Below are 19,234 nucleotides of genomic sequence, written 5' to 3' on the forward strand. Positions count from 1 at the left end.
TGTCTTCTTGATCTCAAAGTAAAAACACAAGCAATGCTTCTACAGAATTTACTTTATTAACAAGCAAATCCAGGGAAATAGATATAAACTGAACTACCCAAGAGGCAGGCAGAGTAGAAGGCGTATCTTTATAAATTTAAAGGCTCCATTAGAGAAAAATAGAAGTGAGAAAAGAAGTGGCTGGAAGTCAGCACACACACTGCACAAAATTCAGCATTTTCCTTGATGCTTTAGGTTGATCTTCCCACCACTTTTCCTGTAAAAGAGAAAGACAAATATATGCTCAGTGTAATATTGTTATTATTCATTACAAAGGTTGGAAGAAGTTTTGACTACACAGAGTCCCTGCAATCATTTGATTCTATAGGTATCCACATTTATGATTTGGCAGAGGTTAATTAAATGTACTCAGAGATGACATCTGGACAAATTACACAAAACATGAATCTTACACAAATTTCAGATTTTTACCCAGGCTTGACCTCTTGGTTTCAATTGTTCATTCTTTGAGAGGAAATATGCATACAAACAGAAAAGGTTAAAGTGACCGGAGAGGTAATGGCAAAGGTACACTAGGGTCACAGTCCTCATAGAAGATGTAAGAGGTTGAACCAAATATTCCGGCATTTGGCACTTTATAGCAGGCTATATATTCAGACTTTCTCAGTAATATGTGTCCATTAAATTAAATCTCTGTTTACCCTACTGCCTTTCTTCTCTGAGAAAGTTTGGTATTAATTAATCAGATACGTTACATAAGCAAGTAGGCACATATTAATTTATTAATTTCATTCTATGTGCCCGGCTCTGTTATTATAATAGGTAGTTATATAATCCCTGTGCTTAGGCATTTTGCAGTGAAGTTGAGCGAAATTAAGACATTCACAGAAAACTCTAATACCAGAAAATGGCGAGGAGTGAGAGACTTTTATCTGGCTTAAACAAGGGTTATAATTTCCTTGGTTTTAGGGCAATCAATTAGACTAAAAGATTGACTGAATAAATTTTTATTAATTATAAACTGATCCCTTGGGAAGGTCACAGTTTATTGGCTAAAATCTATAGCATCTGTTCTGTTCCTTATAAACGTGTAAATTCAATACACATGGGTCCTTGATGGAATCTTCCTAGTATACTATGTAAAGTTTGACTAGTCTGCATTCTAAAGGATAATCTTTTCCTCTATTCTTTGTTGAACGGCTCTTTTTCATCAAACTAAAAGAGGAATGAATAGAAATTTGTACCTTAGTAACATATAATTTGGTATAAAAGAAAATGTCAGAAAATAATTTGGATAAAATAATATTTTTATTAATGATAAATTTTCCCCAAACTTTTCATGTTTCTGATTTTGATGAGTATGATACTTACACCATTGCCTTACAGAAGGCACATTTATTGCCATATGTCTGGCCGTCAGAGCCACAGTGGGGGTTAGATTCCCGCGTGCAGTAGACCTTGGGATCCTGGAACTCACCACAGTCAATCTACCAACGTAAGCACGATGACATTGACATTAGTGAATTCTAGTCTATGGATCTATCCCTCAGAACAGAAGCTTCAGACAGCAAGCTTAAACACACACACACACACACACACACGTGCGCTCCCGATATAAAGTTTCCTGAAATAGAAAAATAGCTTTCCTTATCTGCTTAACCAGAACTTACTAAATGTAAATGAGACTCTTTCTTTGAGACACAGGAAACCCATTTCTGTAGTTATGGTATTCAGGAGTAAGTTAATGATGTAAGGTAGATGCTTACTTCTTATATAAGGAGTGAGGTAAATGCTATAGGTATGACTTTTTGCTCCAACACTTAATTATTCAGAGATTAGTTTTTCAACTTTAAATGCTGCTTGCTTGCTCTTTTCTTTCTGCCTTTCCTTGTCTTCCTTCTCTCCTTCCCTCCTCCCTCCCTCTTTCTTTTTCTTTCTTTCTTCTTTCTTTCTTTCTTTTGTCTCTCTCTCTCTCTTTCTTTCTTTGTATTAATTTAACTCTAATTGCAGTCTTTATGCCTTGCTATAAAGATATGGATGATTCTTGCACGGAGTTCTCATATGTTATCTAATGGCTTGTTAGTTTTCCCTGTTGGCTGCTACATCCATTTACTACCTCTTGAAAACAATGGTCTAATGTCTTTATTATTAACTTACTCTGTCTTGGAGTCTATTTGTACGATTTGAACTTTTGTGCCTACTATAAAAACATAGTAATAGCTGCCTAAGCTGCTCTATTTAGAAGGATTCTGAGGGTGCATCCGGCCTTGGTGAGAACACATACTATGACTGATTAGTAATTATCATCATGGGTTCTGTAGAAGGGATGGTAGTACCTATACACTAATATTTCTCCTTCGTTTTAGCGGTCTTCCAGAACAGTCTGGAGTTTCCAATTCAGTGTCAACTGAGTAAATATTTGGTGTGCAAATGGCATTTGAGTCATTTTATTCCAGAGTACAGGCAATATGTAATAGGTAAAACTGAACTCCTCCAAATGTCAGCTGTGTGGGCTGAAGTAACATTTAAACATGAACACAGGGACCGTACTTTACTCCTTCTTAGTGCCATTAAAACGACACTGTCTTACATTTATCAATTGAGTCATAATATTTAAGCTACTCTTATATGGATTATGTGAGTTGAGTGTTTCAATAACCCTGCCTGAGATATACGGCGAACGATGTTATATTAACTAGTTTACAGATGTGAAGAGTGATCCTCAGGAAAATTATGTGGCTTACCAATGCCACAGAAGCAGATGTCACTGAAACCAGTGCTTAAACATATTGCTTCTCCTTGCTGGTCTAGAATTTCCAACAACCTACTCTGGCAGATTTCCAACACATCCTCACTGAGAGAAATAAAGATCAACTGTCACTATGCACCCTTGACCACACTTACAGTCATGACGTGGAGACTTCATGAAAATACCTTATTAGAGAAATGTATGGGCATAGGTGAGATGAATTATTTGTTTAAGATATGGGTAAACCATTATATATTGATAAAGCCCTCTGATGGTTTGCATGGAGAAACACTCAGCAAAAGAATCACACTGCTGAGTTTAAAAATATTATCACATGTAACAGGTTTAAGGCACCTGAGACTATTCAATATAGATGTTTGTTGAGATTTGGCACTTGTAGTGTTGAGGTTGGGCAGTATGGTACTTATCAGAGATCTTAGGGCATGGCTTCGAGAAGATAGGCTTCTCATAGTCCCACCTAAAGTTCTACTTTTCCTGAAAGCTCTTAAAGATAACTCCATCCTCTCATACTACCTCCCAGACGGTAATCTTTCCTTTAGGTCTCCAAACAGAAAAAAGGCTGGAAAATCTTTGGGGTCTTATAAATCATAGGATAATTTTCTCAAAAGCTAATGTATTTTACACTTAAGTCATTGATGTACACATTTGCAGCTGTGTGCTTGAGTCAAGAAACGGTAAACACCAGAATCATCTCTGATATTTTCATTTATTCCACAAACAGCCAATGGGTAACTACTATTTGGAGGACACAGTGCTGAGCTCTGGTGATACAGAGAAGAATCAGTTATAAACAATATAAGCTCACCATCTCATCTGCATGAGGGAAGCAGAGAAAATATAGATAACTGGGACGCCTGGGTGGCTCAGTTAAGTGTCTGCTTTCAGCTCAGGTCATGATCCCAGATTCCTGGGATCAAGCCCGCGTCGGGCTCCCTGCTCAGCGGGTAGTCTGCTTCTCCCTCTGCCTGCTGCTCCCCCTGCTTGTGCCTTCTCTCTCTTTCTGACAAATAAATAAATAAAATCTTAAAAAAAAAAAGACACAGATAACCATAGCATGATGTGTGATCAATGCCACAGTGGGCCAGGCACGGGCATTGTGGAAGCTGAAGACAGGGCATCTTGGTCAGAGATACATGTGTCTCTACAGTCAGGTCAGTGAGAAAAAGAAAAAACAAAGTCTCTTACATGAGAGAGACACCTCCTTAAGACACCTTTCCCTGGCAGTTGGCCCTCTGATCTTGCCATCCAGCCTCTTTTGTCCTTCAGAAAGTGATATGAAAGAGGCAGTTGGGGAGGGTTCACTGTTGGGAGTGTCTAGACGCTACCCCCTCCCCAAGCCCACTTTTCCCCTTCCACTGCCCCCTGGGAATGACCTGGAAGAATACAAGATTTCAACAATGAAAACCCAAACAATCAAATGGCCTATGAACAGACTTCCTCAGAACATAGACACACTTCATGCTTTCGGATTGTCCTGGCCTCTAGTGATCCCTGAAGGGAGCCAAGGAATCCTGTTACAGAATTTGTTCTGCTATACACAATTAACTAGTTGTGTCATCTTGGACACATGCTTCATTCCGAGCATTGTTATGAGGATCAGAGGTGGTCAAGAGGAATTGTAGAAAGTCAGGGTAGAATATTTGAAACAGCCCTGGGCAAGGATGCGGAAAATAAGCTTCTGATGGCAGGCCTGCTTCAACTGTACCATCGGACTAGACAGTCTCTGAGGACCCTTCCACCTTTGATGGTTTAAGTCTGAGCAGTGAGTGACTCTCTCAATAAAGTGGCTAAATAAAGCTAAGTCGTTAGATCTTCAATTGAGTGGGAGAAATAACAACTTCTGCCCAAGTGCTTCCTCTTTTATATCTAGAGGCTCCTCTTCACTCAGTGTGTGAGAAATTTTAGCATGGTGACTGAGGACAGAAAAAGACCACTCTCTGAGAGCCCCAGAGGACAGGGAAGGTGAATGATGCCTTTGCAGGGACAGCCAGAAATCCCTTCTGGGAAGCAAAGAGCAAGGCAGGGGCATAGCAGGGCTGGGACTAGGAAGAGGCCAGGGCTCTCACAACTGGAGAAGTGGGCTATGATTTCTGAATGTCATACCTTTTTTGTGCCTAACTGTCCTCTCCCCTTTTACTATACAGAAGTCAAAGCAGGTCTAGACTAAGGAGATGGTATGATTGTTTCTTCCTCCTTGAAAGTTTCCCCTATGAGGGATTTAGGAAACCCAAGAGAGCTGAAATTCTCCTCTCCCTGAATTGTTTAGAATCCCCTACTGCTCTGTCATGTTGGGGCACTGTCCTGTAGATGGAATCAGACAGACCTGGCTCTGAATTTTGCTTCTTTCACTGATTAGCTACACTACCTTGTGCAAAAATTTGACTGCTCTGAGATTAAGTTTCTTCATCTTTAACGGGGCTGATAATGCCTATCTTCTGGGGTTATCGTAGTGATAAATCCTTTGAAAACACTTGGTAAAGCTCCAAGTATGTGCAAGATTGCTACTATGAATATTAACAGTGTAAATTATATCACAATCTACAATTTTTGGAGCCCATTATTTTTATCCTATTTTAGTGAATTTTTTGATGTTTTTTAAAAATTGGTGTTGGATTTAATAAGCACCTCCATTTATTTCCTGAGTTCAGCTTCTGAAGACCATGTTTAGGCACTTGGGTGCCAGTGTTTAGTATCAGCCTGACCTCTTGTGGTTCTTCAAAGAACTGTGCCTTCTAAAATATTCTGGAATAGAGTGACACTTTTAGTACCCAAATCAGTGTTTTTTGCTAATGGGCACTACCAAATTATTTAACTTGTCTGGAAAATGAGCTTGTATGGTTACTCAATCAACTAAAGAGTCAGGATCACTGATATTTTACTCTAGCATTTTAGTTCTACAAATAAAGCCAATGAAAATTTGCAAACACACACAATCACACCCATACACCTTAGAGTGTAGGACTTCATCTATTCGCCCCTTTACTGAAAAATACTAGTTTAGGCACCCCTAAACTACTGTTTTCATTATAATACTTCTTTGCTTAAGAACTGAGGATAGTAAACACTAACATGTATTTATTTGCTCAGAAAATTATGCTGCTCAATACGAATTCACGTGCCCTGCAAAATGGCTTCCTGTTGCTGATCAGAAGTAGCGTGGAAAGGCTCAGTCAGTTGAGCGGTTGAGCGTCAGACTCTTGACTTCAGCTCAGGTCATGACCTCAGGGGTTTGAGATCGAGCCCCGCATTGGGCGCCCTGCTGGGTGTGGAGCCTGCTTAAGATTCACTCTCCCTTTCCTTGTACCCCTCCCCGCCCCCCCAAAAAAGAAGCAGCATGGAGCCACAGATGGTCACTCAATGTGGAGTTGGGTGTCCTGAGATGGTGACTGCACAGCTTTACTGCTGTTGGTAACCTTGAGTGAGGTAGGTTCTCTTTCTGAAGCCCGAGTTTCCCTATCTCTAGTTAAAGTATAGACGCTGGTTAACACTGCCAAGTTATATTTAGGTGTCCTGTCAGTATCTTAATTAAAGTTAAAGCAAGATAATTAGGAAAAATGAACAGCCCCAAACATATTTTAGGCATGGAGCATTGTTTTACTAACTATACTAAAATTTACCATGCTTTTATCTTAAAATGCTAACAAAAATAAATGTAGATATCTCAAAATTATTGTAAAAGAAAATGGTTGACAATTATTTATTTTCAAGCAGTTTGTTATGTTAAGTCCAATCTGGAATATTAATTTAAACAGCTCCCTAAGGATATGGTTCCCAAATACCCAGCCTGGTAAGGAAATAAGAAAAACAAAGACAAAGTAGTGAGTGGTTCTAAAAGCAAAATGTATTCTGTTCAAAAAACCATCCTTGTTTTGAGATTATGTCTTTCAAGCATTTTGGTATTATACTATAATTTCTTTAATAAAGGCTGATGATGGTAAATAGTAGTTTTATGTTTAATTATTATTATTAGATTTTTATTTTTATGTTATTTAATATTCCTACTTGGCAAATTAAAGAGTTGGCAGCTTATTAGTCACTTATATTTATAGGGAAAATTTTACAGGACTACGAATTCCCAAAGTGCAGGAACATGCTTTTTGTTTAGTTTGAACACTCTTTCTGAAAGAATGTGAAACTTTTACAAATCAATAATTTAAACTGCTCATTCTAATTTCCCCTCAGGTGCTCCATCATGGAGAGACTTCCTGGCATGAGAATACTGACTTTGGTGTTAAGAGTAAATGCTCTCCCTTTTGTCCTGGCTGGATCAGACTTGAGCAGGCATGCTCCCAAGGTTAGTTTCAATTTCTGCTTGTCGTTGGGACTGCCATCATCCTTCCAGACACACAGAAGAGAAACGTCACCTTTGTGCCATCTGAACGGTGGCTCCCTCCTGGCCCTTGATATTTGAGTGCAAAAGAGACAGCAGTCTTGGTCAGGCAGGCTTCGTTCATATGAATCCAGATACCTAAGGCCAGAACAGGGCTCTGGAGATGCTTGAATCTGTATTTTCATCTTAGAGATGTGGAAACAAAGGCAAAGAGAATGGAAGAGACACCGTTCGGATCACACAGCCAGCAAGGATTTGAACAAGGACTCATCTATACTGTCTTGAGGGTGTTTGAGTGCTCCAAAGTCAGTGCTTTCCAGCATCAGATAAATACCAAGAACGTAGGATCAAAACTCCTCAGCTGTGTGATTATTACTCAGTAAGCCTGGCATGGTGCCTGGGGACCTGCACATTGAGGAAGCATCCCCCAGGATCCTCAGGCAAGCAGACTCTAAGACTTGGGTCCGTCTATAGGAACAGAACAAGTAAATAGCAGATTTTCAATGAACCCTAGAAAGCACTAAAAATCCAATCTGGAATTCCAAGCTGAAAGAAGAAAAGCAACTTGTGTGTTAATGAGAAAACTGGGGTTAAATTCCATTTATTTTGAATCTCTGTGTAATGGCCTTATCATATTTTACTACCTAAAGGGATATGGAATGTTTGTCTGGATCTTATGTCCTTTCTCTGTTTGTTTTGATATTTAACATAGATTATGCTACCATATACATTTAAACATAAGGATAAATCAATTTTAAGGTGTATAATTACATATAGCAATACAAACACACGTGTGCATACACTAAGACACAAGTGTACATGCACACACGTGCACACACACACACAACACACTGGCAGGTCATTCTAGGGTATCATCCATTGTAAGATGCATCTCAATTTCTGAGATGCTAAAATTTGAAAAAAAAAAGTTTTATGCAAGTGGTAGGTATACTAGGGTTGGAAAATATTTTTTAGCTCCTTTGCCAACTCCAATCAGTTGGCAGTAGTGTCTGGGAATTTTTGATGCCAAAAGTTCTTGAGCACAACGAGGCTAACCAAGAACCAAGGCCAAAGTCAAGTGAACACATTCAGTATAGACACAAGAGCAGGATTGGCAGAACAAACACCACTTATTTGTGTTGTCTTTTGGTAGAACAAGAGACTGGAAAAAAGGTGGTGGATTAATTTGGAAAAAAAAGAATCAGCCAAATAAAGAAGATAACTTGTGCCTATTCCAATTTTTAACCCCAATTATATTTAATTTCGAGTGAATCTCTTTGTACATACTCAGTGCAACACACTTAACAAGCTTGCTCTCTAAGCAGAAAATAAAAGCCTCTGGCCTAATATCTCCTTTAGAAGCTGCTCATGATTGATCACTAAGTTATCCTTCTATAGTTTACCAAATGCTCCCACATAGTTTATGTAACTTAAATCTAATTCTATGAGGTGAATAATATTATTCCTTTTCTATAGTTGTGGAAATTACGGCTCAGAAAAGCTGAGTAACTTGCCCAAGATCACACAGTGAAATCAGAGACTAAGCATTAGCACGATGACAGATTTGTCCTATTTTTATTTACATTCATTTCACTTTAACAAAATCTGAGAATAGGCATTTAGGGTCTTTAAAACTGTAAACAGTATACTCAATGAGATATTGTAGTTAAAAAAATGAGTTACTTCTGATTTCTGCATTTGGGCCGCATGTTCCTTGTTTCTGCTCTTTTACCCATAGGCAAACCTCTGTTTGGCTGGGGAATACCAGCCAAACGCCACCCAGGTCTGAATAGGTAAAAAATATACACTGACCTGTCCTCCTTGACTGAAGACACCTGAAAAGAAAGCACAAAATCCAAACAATGTAGTCTTTGAATGTGCAAAAAGCAGGATTTGTGAAATTAGGACACCCTCAAGCTGGGAATGATACCTTTTCTTGATTCTTCGTCACCTGAACAAGTCATGGTATGGTAGTTTTATTGTTTACACCTGTTCATTTCTCAGGGCACAGCAGACACTTCAAAAATGATTTATATATATATAATGTACATGGACCATGATGGGTAATATTTCTTGGAGGTTTGGGGAGAAGTTAGAGGAAATAGTTTAAGGATCTGGAGATTCATGTGATAGTCCTGGTCGAGTCACGAATTTACTATGGGAATGACCTTGTCATCTCTGGCTTCAAGATAGAGAAGTTGGGTTGGAAAGTTTCCTCTCACTTTGACAGTCCAGGGTTCAGTGCATGCAGACCTCCCCAAAGCCTTTGTCCCAGGCAGCTGGGGAAGACACTACATTTGTTGTTTGTTCTTTGAGCCCCAAATTGCTCTTCTGCCCTTTATACTCAACCAGCTTTGAAGACTTGGCTCAAATATAGACTCGTAAGGACAAACTCATTTTCTTTTTTTGTGACTTATTTCTCCTGCTACATCTTTCTAAATTCCTGAAAGAGAAGAAAAGTCCACAAATACAGTCTTGCTTCTCTCTCTCTCCCTCCCTCCATCTTTAGGATTATGTGTGTGATTTTAAGTTGTGGCTAATTAGCTCAGTGGTTTAAAATACTGATATAATAGGGTGCCTGGGTGGCACAGATGGTTAAGTGTCTGCCTTTGGCTCAGGTCATGATCCTGGGGTCCTGGGATCGAGTCCCTCATCAGGCTCCCTGCTCTTCGGGGAGCCTGCTTCTCCCTCTGCCTCTGCCTCTCTCTCTCTCATGAATAAATAAATAAAATCTTAAAAAAACAAAAAAACGCTGATATCTTTCTTTTAAAATAAATAAATAAATAAATAAATAAATAAATAAATAAATAAATAAATAAATAAATAAATAAATAAAATACTGATATAATAAAGGTCTTGGGTTGAATTCTGGTATCAGCTGTTGAATCTTGATCTGGCCATAACTGCAGAATTCCTAATGCCAACAACACTTCTCACGTGTAAGCCCAAGGGCACTTTGATGACAGAATTGCATGAGTGCAATCCTTCTCAAGTGCTGGCCTGCACTTGCAGGAGAACAGCTGGAAATACGTCAAGTGTATTCTCTATTCAAGGGGAAAGGAGAAACAAGGCTTTTGAATTTAAAAGGAAGTTAATGAACATCTGCTGTAGTGATTGCCCACCTTACTGCAGCCACGTGGCTGGTTATTACGTGGGAGCTATGCTTGTGGCGAGCACAGCAGAACGTACATACTTGGTGAATCACTATGTTGTACACCTGAAACCAATGTAACCCTCCATGTCAACTATAGTTCAGTAAAAAAAAAGGATTTCTCCGCTAAAAAACTACAAAAAACAAACAAACAAACAAAAAGCACAATTTCAACAACAACCAAAAAATAAAGATTCTTAGGACAATCGCTCGAAAATTCCATTCTATAAGATCAAATAGGACCTGGGGTGCCTGGGTGGCTCAGTCGGTTAAGCATCTCTTAGTTTTGGCTCAGGTCATGATCTCAGGGTCATGAGGCTGAGCCCCGCCTAGGGTTCCACACTCAGTGGGGAGTTTCCTTGAGACTCTCTCTCTCTCTGCCCAACCCTCCCCTCGGCCCACCTCGCCTCACACTCTCACATGCACTCTCTCTCTCAAATAAATAAATAAAATCTTAAAAAAAAAATCTCTGATAGCAGCAAACTTCAACTACTTTTGTCACAAGTGCTGTATCAGACATGGAAGTTCCCAGGATGCAATCTCATTTCTGGCATTCTACAAATGAGAGAAGATCTCGAAATGCTGTGCTATTTCTCCAGGTGACACAGGTCATTAGTGAAAGAGGTGGGCCTAGGTGCTGGGTCTAAAGTCTCTAGCATGTGCTTTGTCCACTGCAACAGCAAAGAGTAGAATAATAAAGAAGGAAAGAAATAGGTACAGTGAAACTGTTCATTCATATGATCCTGTGATGAAAAATATCAGATTGAACTGTATTATCCTTTAAACAACCCGAACTGATAGAATATATGACTCTTGCTCATTAAAGTGGCCAAAGATATTCCCTTGCTTGAGGAATTAATTCACCACCAGCATATACATTTTGGCATTTTAAGATTCCATAACTTTCCTGAAGCATTCTCCGAGTTGCCTTCTTCCTCCTTGTTTCAATTTCAGTTATTTAAATTCCAATTATAAGAATAATGAGGACAGGAAATCTTTCTTTTGTCTTGGAAGCCAAACTACTAGATACAACAATTACTCATCCTCCAGACTAGTTCTGTAGAACAAACATCTGTAATATCCAGAAGTCCTGGATTCAAATTCTAAATTCTCCTTCCTCGTTACAAGTCCTTGGCAATTTTAAGTTCTTTATGCTACAGTTTTTTTTTATATGTAGAGTATAAACATGAATACCTTGCCGTGTGTATTGGAGATGATGCAGAAAAGCCCTCAGTACATGCCTAGAATATAGTATATGCTCAACAAAACATTATTTTTATCATTACTATCACCATTCTCATCTCACAATCATTATCACCACTACAATGATCTCAGAATTGGCCTTTAATATCAAGATTGCTAGGATTTTGAAATATGGTAGATAAATACCCTTATTTCCAGTTCAGTATGAATACTGGATTTTAATTTTAAGAAAAAAGAAATGAACTCACCCAAGAAAATGCTGAAAAGAGCCAGAGAGAGGAGCAGAAAGACACTCAATATTCTCATGGTGCCAGTTAGCTCACTCAGATCAAGGCTCCTTTGTCTAGCTCAGCTTCTGTGTCAAGACACTTCCCAGGGTACTAAAACACACACTGAGACATATATATATAGACATGATCAAGGGAGCTGGGATCTCCACCTACCTTATAAATCACCTTCTAAAACCATATGCAAATCTACACAATTTAGGCATTTATTGGGACCTCTTACCAACTCAAAGAAATGCTTCATGCTCTCCATCATTCTTAAAAATTAGAACAATTATGTGAGTCGCACCTTAGATCTTATTAATTGAGGATGTCATTTTCTACCTGTAGTTTATGTTTTCCTAACAACCAATACATCCTCCCTACTCTTCTCTCTAAGGTTTTGCTACATTAAAGGGATGATTCACTGGTGGAGCCTGCTTAATGTCTAGGTCTCTTTCAGACAGGTCCTGCATGTATGCGGTCCAGATGAGTAACCACAGGGGAATGGAATCTAGGGTGTAACTTGGATTTTCAAAGTCCATGTCATCCAAGATGTACCCCAAAGAAATAGGTATTCTACATTGTCACCAGAACTGTGTTAGCAAAAGCATTTTCTGGGGAGGAATCAGCCTGTTAATTTTAAAAATCATTACTATAGTCAAATGCCAGTGATTTTCAATTCTTTTTTTTTAATTAATTTATTTTTATTATGTTCAGTTAGCCAACATATAGTATGTCATATGTGATTTTCAATTCTGAAGTCAAAATGAAGAAGGGAGTCAATGTATTTTTTTATTTATAAAAATTATTTTTATCCATTCATTAATTGATGGTGTTGTATGGAAGTATTGAATCACTGTATTGTTCACCTAAAACTAATATTACACTGTATGTTAACTAATTGGAGCTTAAATAAAAAGTTAAAAAATTATTTTTAAAAGTTACTGAATTAAGGAATATTTAAAATAAGTAATATGAACTATTTCCCTTTTCTCTGTAAAGTAAAAAAAATAGTCATAATAAAACTTTTTGTTTTAGCTCCTTGAAAATATACTGTTCATACACATAGATGAATCCCATTAACTATTATGGTCAATTCATTTGCAAGAGAGATCAAAGAGTGGGATGTCCATAGCTTTCTTTGTGGGAACAACAACAAAAATAAACAATGGTTATAGTGATAATGAGAAAGTCTGTCTCAAATCACAAACAGCTACTTAAAATACCATGAAGAAAAACGGAGCACTTTAAAGTGTTGGAAGAACATGCAAAATGTGTCCAGTTTAAACACTCCTATGTGGAACATAAAAAAACAAAACAAATGAATAAACATATAAACAAAAAGCAGAATCAGGCTTATAAATACAGAGAACAAATTGATGGCTGCCAGTGGGAAGGGGGGTGAGGAGTTGAACAGAATGGGTGAAGGAGAGTGGGAGATACAGACTTCCAGTTATGGATGAGTAAGTCACGGGAATAAAAGGCACAGCAGAGGGAACACCGTCAATGACATTGTAACAGCAGTGTATGGTGACAGACACTGGTGGTGAGTATGGGGTCAGGTATAGAGAAGCCGAGTCACCGTTTTGCACACCTGAAACTAAGTAACACTGTATGTCGACTGGAGTCAAACAAAAAAATTAAAAGATTAAAAAAACAAACACAAGTGATTAGTGTGTTTTATGTATAAATAACTCAGAAATTCTACTTCTAAACAATGGGCTTCCTTTTCCAGTAATCACATTGAGAAAATATATATGTAGTTCAGATATTGTTCCTTTTATTTCAGGATATTTCTTTTCTTTTTGGAAATTGACGTATTAATTTGATTCATCTCAGAATTTAGGATGTATTTTCAGTCTTTGGAAATGGCAACTATATTGCATTGAATTTGGTAATCAAATAAAATATTGCTGTTTAATAAAAAATGAAGCATGACTGTAATAAAAATAAGAATTATTTTCTTTTATTTGCTTTTCTGACAGTTTTAAAAGATGTGAACTTGAAGGGTAGAGGAGATGGGGGGATGAGGGGTACAGGTAGGAAAGAGAGGAAAGGAGTAAGAAGGAAAAGCACCTGCTTGGTTTTCATTCTAAGGAGTGTGGTGTAACACACGTAGACACATACATGCTCCCATATACATAATCTTGAAGTCCTTTGCAGAAGGTCGTGGGTCAGATGTCAAGCACTAAAAGTTTCAAAGACAACTAAAGAACAACCTTAACAACTGTCTTTAAATTTTTCTTGAATCTTTATGGGAAGAAATTTTGTGGCTTCCAAATATTCTTACCAATTAATATGTGCTCAGAAAATGTTTGATATATAACTGAGATTGAATTATCTTTAATCGGCAAGACAAATGTATTCTGCTATTATTGTGACATGAAGAAAAAAATAATAAAAATAAAATTTCATTCTTTGACACAGAAATCTTAGCTTATATAAAATTGAATCCACTCTACTCAGTATATTAGGTCCAAACTTCATTAATGTTTTATCGGAAGAAAATAAAAAATAGATTTTATAATTAATTGTGATCTTTAAGGACATTTACCTCAATCTCCCACTCAATACAAATCAAACTAATGTTCTCCCAAGAGAAGTACATAGTACTTTTATACTTACTGGTTCTGTGATGGATAGGAAAGAGATAGAGTTTGATTCCAGATAGACTCGGAATGCACATTCTACTTCTGCCATGAACTGTATGATTTGAGGGATGTTAATTAATCTTTCTGAATCTTAATATTCTTTTTTTTTTTTTTTGTCAGAGAGAGAGGGAGAGCACAAGGAGGGGGAGTGGCAGGCAGAGATAGAAGCAGGCAGAGGGAGAAACAGGCTCCCCTCTGAGCAAGGAGCCCGATGTGGGACTCCATCCCAGGACCCTGGGATCATGACCTGAGCCGAAGGCAGACGCTAAAACAACTGAGCCACCCAGGTGTCCCTGAATCTTAATATTCTTAATAAGATGGCTTTCTGGGTTCTTTTCCCGCATCTTATACTTATTTCTTTCACTTTCTTTGCTCAGAAACAACTTTAGTGTTTTGTCAAAAATTTGCATTCAGTCTCAAAATTGTTTAGGCTTGAGTCTGTCATCATATTAGTGATCCCTTTCAACCTTGTGTCAACTACAAATCTAGTAAATGTCCTCTTGATCATCATCAATATCATTGACAAGTGTTGAACAAAACAGCGTTGAAGATATTTCCCCAACTTATGTCCAAGGCTACTCTATTTAAATCAATGTTCATGTTTTGGGCATGGTAGCAATTTCTCACCCTTATGAAATACAGTGAGGCACACTGGGCATGACTTGCTTTTAAAGAATCTATGTACATTCCTGGTCATCCTCACCTTCTTTCCTAAATGCTCATGTTATCGTATTTCCTGCTCCTCCCGTCATAGATTCGGCACCCCTTTCAAAATAAGTTCATGGTTTCTCATTTATTTGCATTATGCTTGTATTTTCCTAACTTAAGTCATGATGTTGCTTTTGCCTGGGATGTTCTTTTCTCTAATTGCTACATGTCTAAATTCTACATATCATACAATGAGAAGTCCAAGTTATAATCTCTTAACAGAACATTTCTTTCTCTCTCTCTCTTTCTTTCTTTTCTTTCTTTCTTTCTTTCTTTCTTTCTTTCTTTCTTTCTTTCTTTCTTTCTTCCTTCTTTCTGTCTCTTTCTTTCTTTCCTTCTTTTTTAGAGGGAGAGAGCACAAGCAGGGAGGGGTAGAGGGAGAAGAAAAGAGAGAATTCCAAGCAGGCTCTAAGCTCAGCACGGAGCCTGACATGGGGCTGGATCTCATGACCCTGAGATCATGACCTGAGCCAAAATCGAGAGTCAGGCTCACAGACCTGAGCCACCCAGACGCCCCTCACAGAACATTTCTTAATCCTCTAAGGTAGACATCCTAAACTGGTAGCATGAAGATTGACTCTGACTTATTGATGTATTTTATTTGTATTTTTTTATCTGTATTTTAATGGTTTAAAAAATTTAAATTAGTCCACAACTTTTAAAATATGAATATCTAACAAAATGTTAAATACAAGATTTCTGGAACTTTTGGGGCCCTTCATTGCCAGGGCGAGAGTCAGCTGAAGTTTAGGGGTAACTGCTTCATTTGCACCTGTCATTGGCTCACTCATTTGCCTTACTTGTTGCTGGCCCTAGAAGGCTTTTGAGTTTGAGAATCGTGTCCTTTGACTGTAATACTACCTATTCTTCTGAATTCTCTTGACATGTATCTGTTCTTTTCTTGTGAAACTGTTCTACTTTGTAAAATTATGCCCATCTGACATCTCCTCTATTTGTCTAGATGTTCCTTGTGAACAGAATCTGTATCTTATTAGTCTTTTATCCTCCAAATCTTTGTCTTGTATTTAGCAGTTACTCCGCATTTATTCAAAATACATATGAGATTTTTAAAAAATTAGCATTATATATTCATCGGAGATCATTAGTTACTTGTAGCCAACATTTTTCAAAATCTATCCTCTTCCTTCTTTTACACACGTAGGTATTAGCTGTCTAGTTTACTATCATTTCTTTCACTTCTTTGATTTCCTCTAGATATAGTTCAACAGGACTGTAAACCTCATTTATAAACCCCTATATATTTAACTGCTTCCTAGTAAGATAGAGGGACTACATCCTAATACTCACTGACTCTCATGCAAGAATGCATAGACTGCCAATCACATAACTGGGAGTCAGATTTTGTAACCTGCTGATCCTTGAGCGGCAATTGTCTCTCTATTCAATTCGTATAACCTTCTCTAGTCACTGCCTTTGCTCCACCATCCACACTCCCTTCATATCCCGTTTCATTATGACCAAGGCTATTATGTTTTTTTATATTACTTTAGCTCCAGTAGAAATCAAACTAAGTCATCAAGTACACTTTTGGAAGTTAACTGATGTTATGAATCTTAATATAGTATTAGGAAAATTTCTATTTCATTCAAAGATTTCTGTCTTCCTGATTTTCTTTCTTTTTCATGTTTTCGTATATTTCTTCATGAATTCACTTTTACGGTTGAATTTTGCATGTTTTTCATATTAAGCCTCCTCAAATGTCTTATTTTTAAACTTAAGCGTTATAGCTCCACATCAATTTGGATAAGGTTCAAGAAGAGATTACCACAGGATAAACTTAGGAACGCTATGAAAGGGTGACACTATTCCTTAGGCATCCTAAAAAAAGGTCAGGGTCACCTTGTTTCCTTCTTTGACAAAGTAACTAGACTGGTAGATGTGGGTATAGAGTAGATGCAGTGGACTGAACAGTGGCAAGGCATGAGACAGTCTCTCGGAGTGTAATTGTGAAGGGACAGAGAATTAGGAGCAGACTCCTTTAACTGGTTCAACAACCAAACAAAAAGATGCTGATGGATGAATTAACACACCTGGGAAGAATAGAGTACTGTCCCAGTAAGTGCTTTCGTAACTGACTTCAATGAAGGTGTAGAAAGCATGCTTTAAATATGAGGTTATCTATTATCCTCCCCTTTTGTGGTTCATTTCCTTGACATACAGAGAACGTTTCGTCTTGTTCATTTTGGCTGGTTATCACTGCATCACCTTCACTGATTGTATCAAATTCATCAGTTAAACTGTTCAAGGTGTCAGGGCTGGAGATCACCCCTGTGGTCATTCATCTCCTTCTTCTTAGAACTTCTATAAACTGTTCCACAGAAACTGGTACTGGATTGCTATGTTATGTTATTGACTGATGAGTCTTGTTCTGTAGCTTTATCTACAACATGAGATTATGATTTGAAAGAAAGACAGCGGTTTATCTTATTCTCTTTTAAATTCTCCTACTGATATTTTTTGAATGAAAAAGTACAAACGGTTTTCATCTTCACTTACATTCTTTACTTATTAATCTTTTGGTTCTTTTATCTAAATGGCCTCCTAATCTTCTCTGTCACTCTTTGAAGCTGAGGTTCCTCAATGGTTTCTATTGCGTTATTCCTGTATTCTAGGAGTTTATAGTTTAGCAAGTAAGATACATACAATACAATTCAAGTATCATGTAGTAACATTCTAGAAAATACCTTGTTTCTGAAGTGCCATGAATGCATAAAGATCTGACTAATTTTTCTAAGATAGTATCATCAGAGAAGGGCTCATTAAAAAAAAAAAAAAGATACACTTGCACAACCATGAGTCTTGAAGGATAATTAAGAGTTCTGTGGCAAAGTAAGACTGGGGGGGGGGGGATGTTGAGAAGAAGAGGAGGACACAGGGAGAGGTACAACTGAACTAAAACCCAGGCAAATAGACACAAGTGTGGGAAGACTATTGACTATATGAACACCAAATAGCTCTGCAGGCTGAAACACGGGCTACCTGATCAAGATGGTTGAAGAGCCCTGAAAACGGGCCAGGACCAAGTAGTTCCTGAAATGTCATGGTGTTTTCAGAGCATGCAGTGGCCCAAGGTGATTTAGAGCTAGCTCTGAATCAGACCGTAATAAAAATTCTTGCACACTGACTTTTCCTACCACCCTAAATTGAAATTCATTCACCCTCTGGAAAACAAGCTAGGGTGAACTGCACATTGGTAACAATGGAAAAAAAGAAATAGTTTCAGCCCGACTAAATGTCTGGCTGTGCCTGCTCCTTTTGAAGCTTAATTACAACCATCAGAAGAAGCTTCTTAAATGTTTGCTAACGGTACAATATGAGGGGAAAGTTCGCCAAAGTCTTTAAAAGCAGTGTTGCCTGGGTCAGGTGATTTAGTTCAAACAAATCATTATTTGGTTTGCCCTAAATGGGGGTGTGGGGGGGGGAAGCCTCTGCAAGATTTTTATTTCTAAGTTCTACAATCCCATTATTTCTGCTATCTGTGTTCTCTCCCAAGACTATCAATTGGGGGCAGGGGCAGCTACCCTAGGGAAAAATAAGTGGGAGTGCCTCCCCATTGCTTAACAAAGCTTAGCCAATAAAATTAAAGAGCTTTTAGCTCAGGATGCAAGGTTCTTCTGTGATCTGGCGTATCTTCTGTCTCAATTTCATCTCCCAGTGTCTTTGCCAAATAGCAGAGGCTCAAACCACTAAAATCCTCAGTAATCTTCATTTTTCTCTTCCTATACTTTGCCCACTAATATTTTCTTTGCCTAAAACACATTGTTGCTACCTCTGCCTATCACAATCTGACTCAACTTTCTTGACTAAGCTAAGGTAAAGCCTATTCTAAAATGTTTTCCGCAGTTGCCCAGGAAGGAATCAGTCTTTCTCTTCTAACTTATATTAAAATAGAAGCATTTCATTTATAATAAAAAGCATTTTATCTTTCATGGCCTATAGCACGTGGTATAAGTCTTTACCTTATAGAAGTTATTCATTATTACTTAAGATACTATATAGCTTTTGAGAGTAGAGATTTATTTGACATAGGCCAGTCAAAAATAGTAGGAACTATAAATAAGAGTTTAATAATAGTAAAAAAAATTAGGAGAAGCTAAATAACTATGTTGGGTAGAAGAATCAATGTTTGTA

General features: G+C 37.8%; 1 protein-coding gene across 1 annotated transcript; it reads right to left on the bottom strand.

Annotated features, from left to right (window-relative positions):
- Positions 1-171: 171 nt before the first annotated feature.
- On the bottom strand, positions 172-17,381 carry LOC102728004 (serine peptidase inhibitor Kazal type 6). Its single transcript, XM_031027360.2, has 4 exons — positions 17,262-17,381; positions 8,913-8,969; positions 1,372-1,487; positions 172-256 (listed from the first exon to the last, which is right to left on the bottom strand). The coding sequence occupies exons 1-4, from the start codon at positions 17,379-17,381 to the stop codon at positions 211-213; spliced, it is 339 nt and encodes a 112-aa protein (XP_030883220.1). The 3' UTR covers positions 172-210.
- Positions 17,382-19,234: the final 1,853 nt, after the last annotated feature.

Source organism: Leptonychotes weddellii, chromosome 7 (genome assembly GCF_054177405.1).
Source record: "Leptonychotes weddellii isolate Sample4059 chromosome 7, ASM5417740v2, whole genome shotgun sequence".
Taxonomy (NCBI): Eukaryota; Metazoa; Chordata; class Mammalia; order Carnivora; family Phocidae; genus Leptonychotes; species Leptonychotes weddellii.

Excerpts from the sequence above, each read along its gene's own strand:
- LOC102728004 (XM_031027360.2), bottom strand. The coding sequence starts at position 17,381 with ATGACCACAGGGGTGATCTCCAGCCCTGACACCTTGAACAGTTTAACT. Across the intron at positions 1,488-8,912 it reads TCTTCAGTCAAGGAGGACAG|ATTGACTGTGGTGAGTTCCA; the intron begins GTCAGTGTATAT and ends TTACGTTGGTAG. Across the intron at positions 257-1,371 it reads GCCTTCTGTAAGGCAATGGT|GAAAAGTGGTGGGAAGATCA; the intron begins GTAAGTATCATA and ends TCTCTTTTACAG.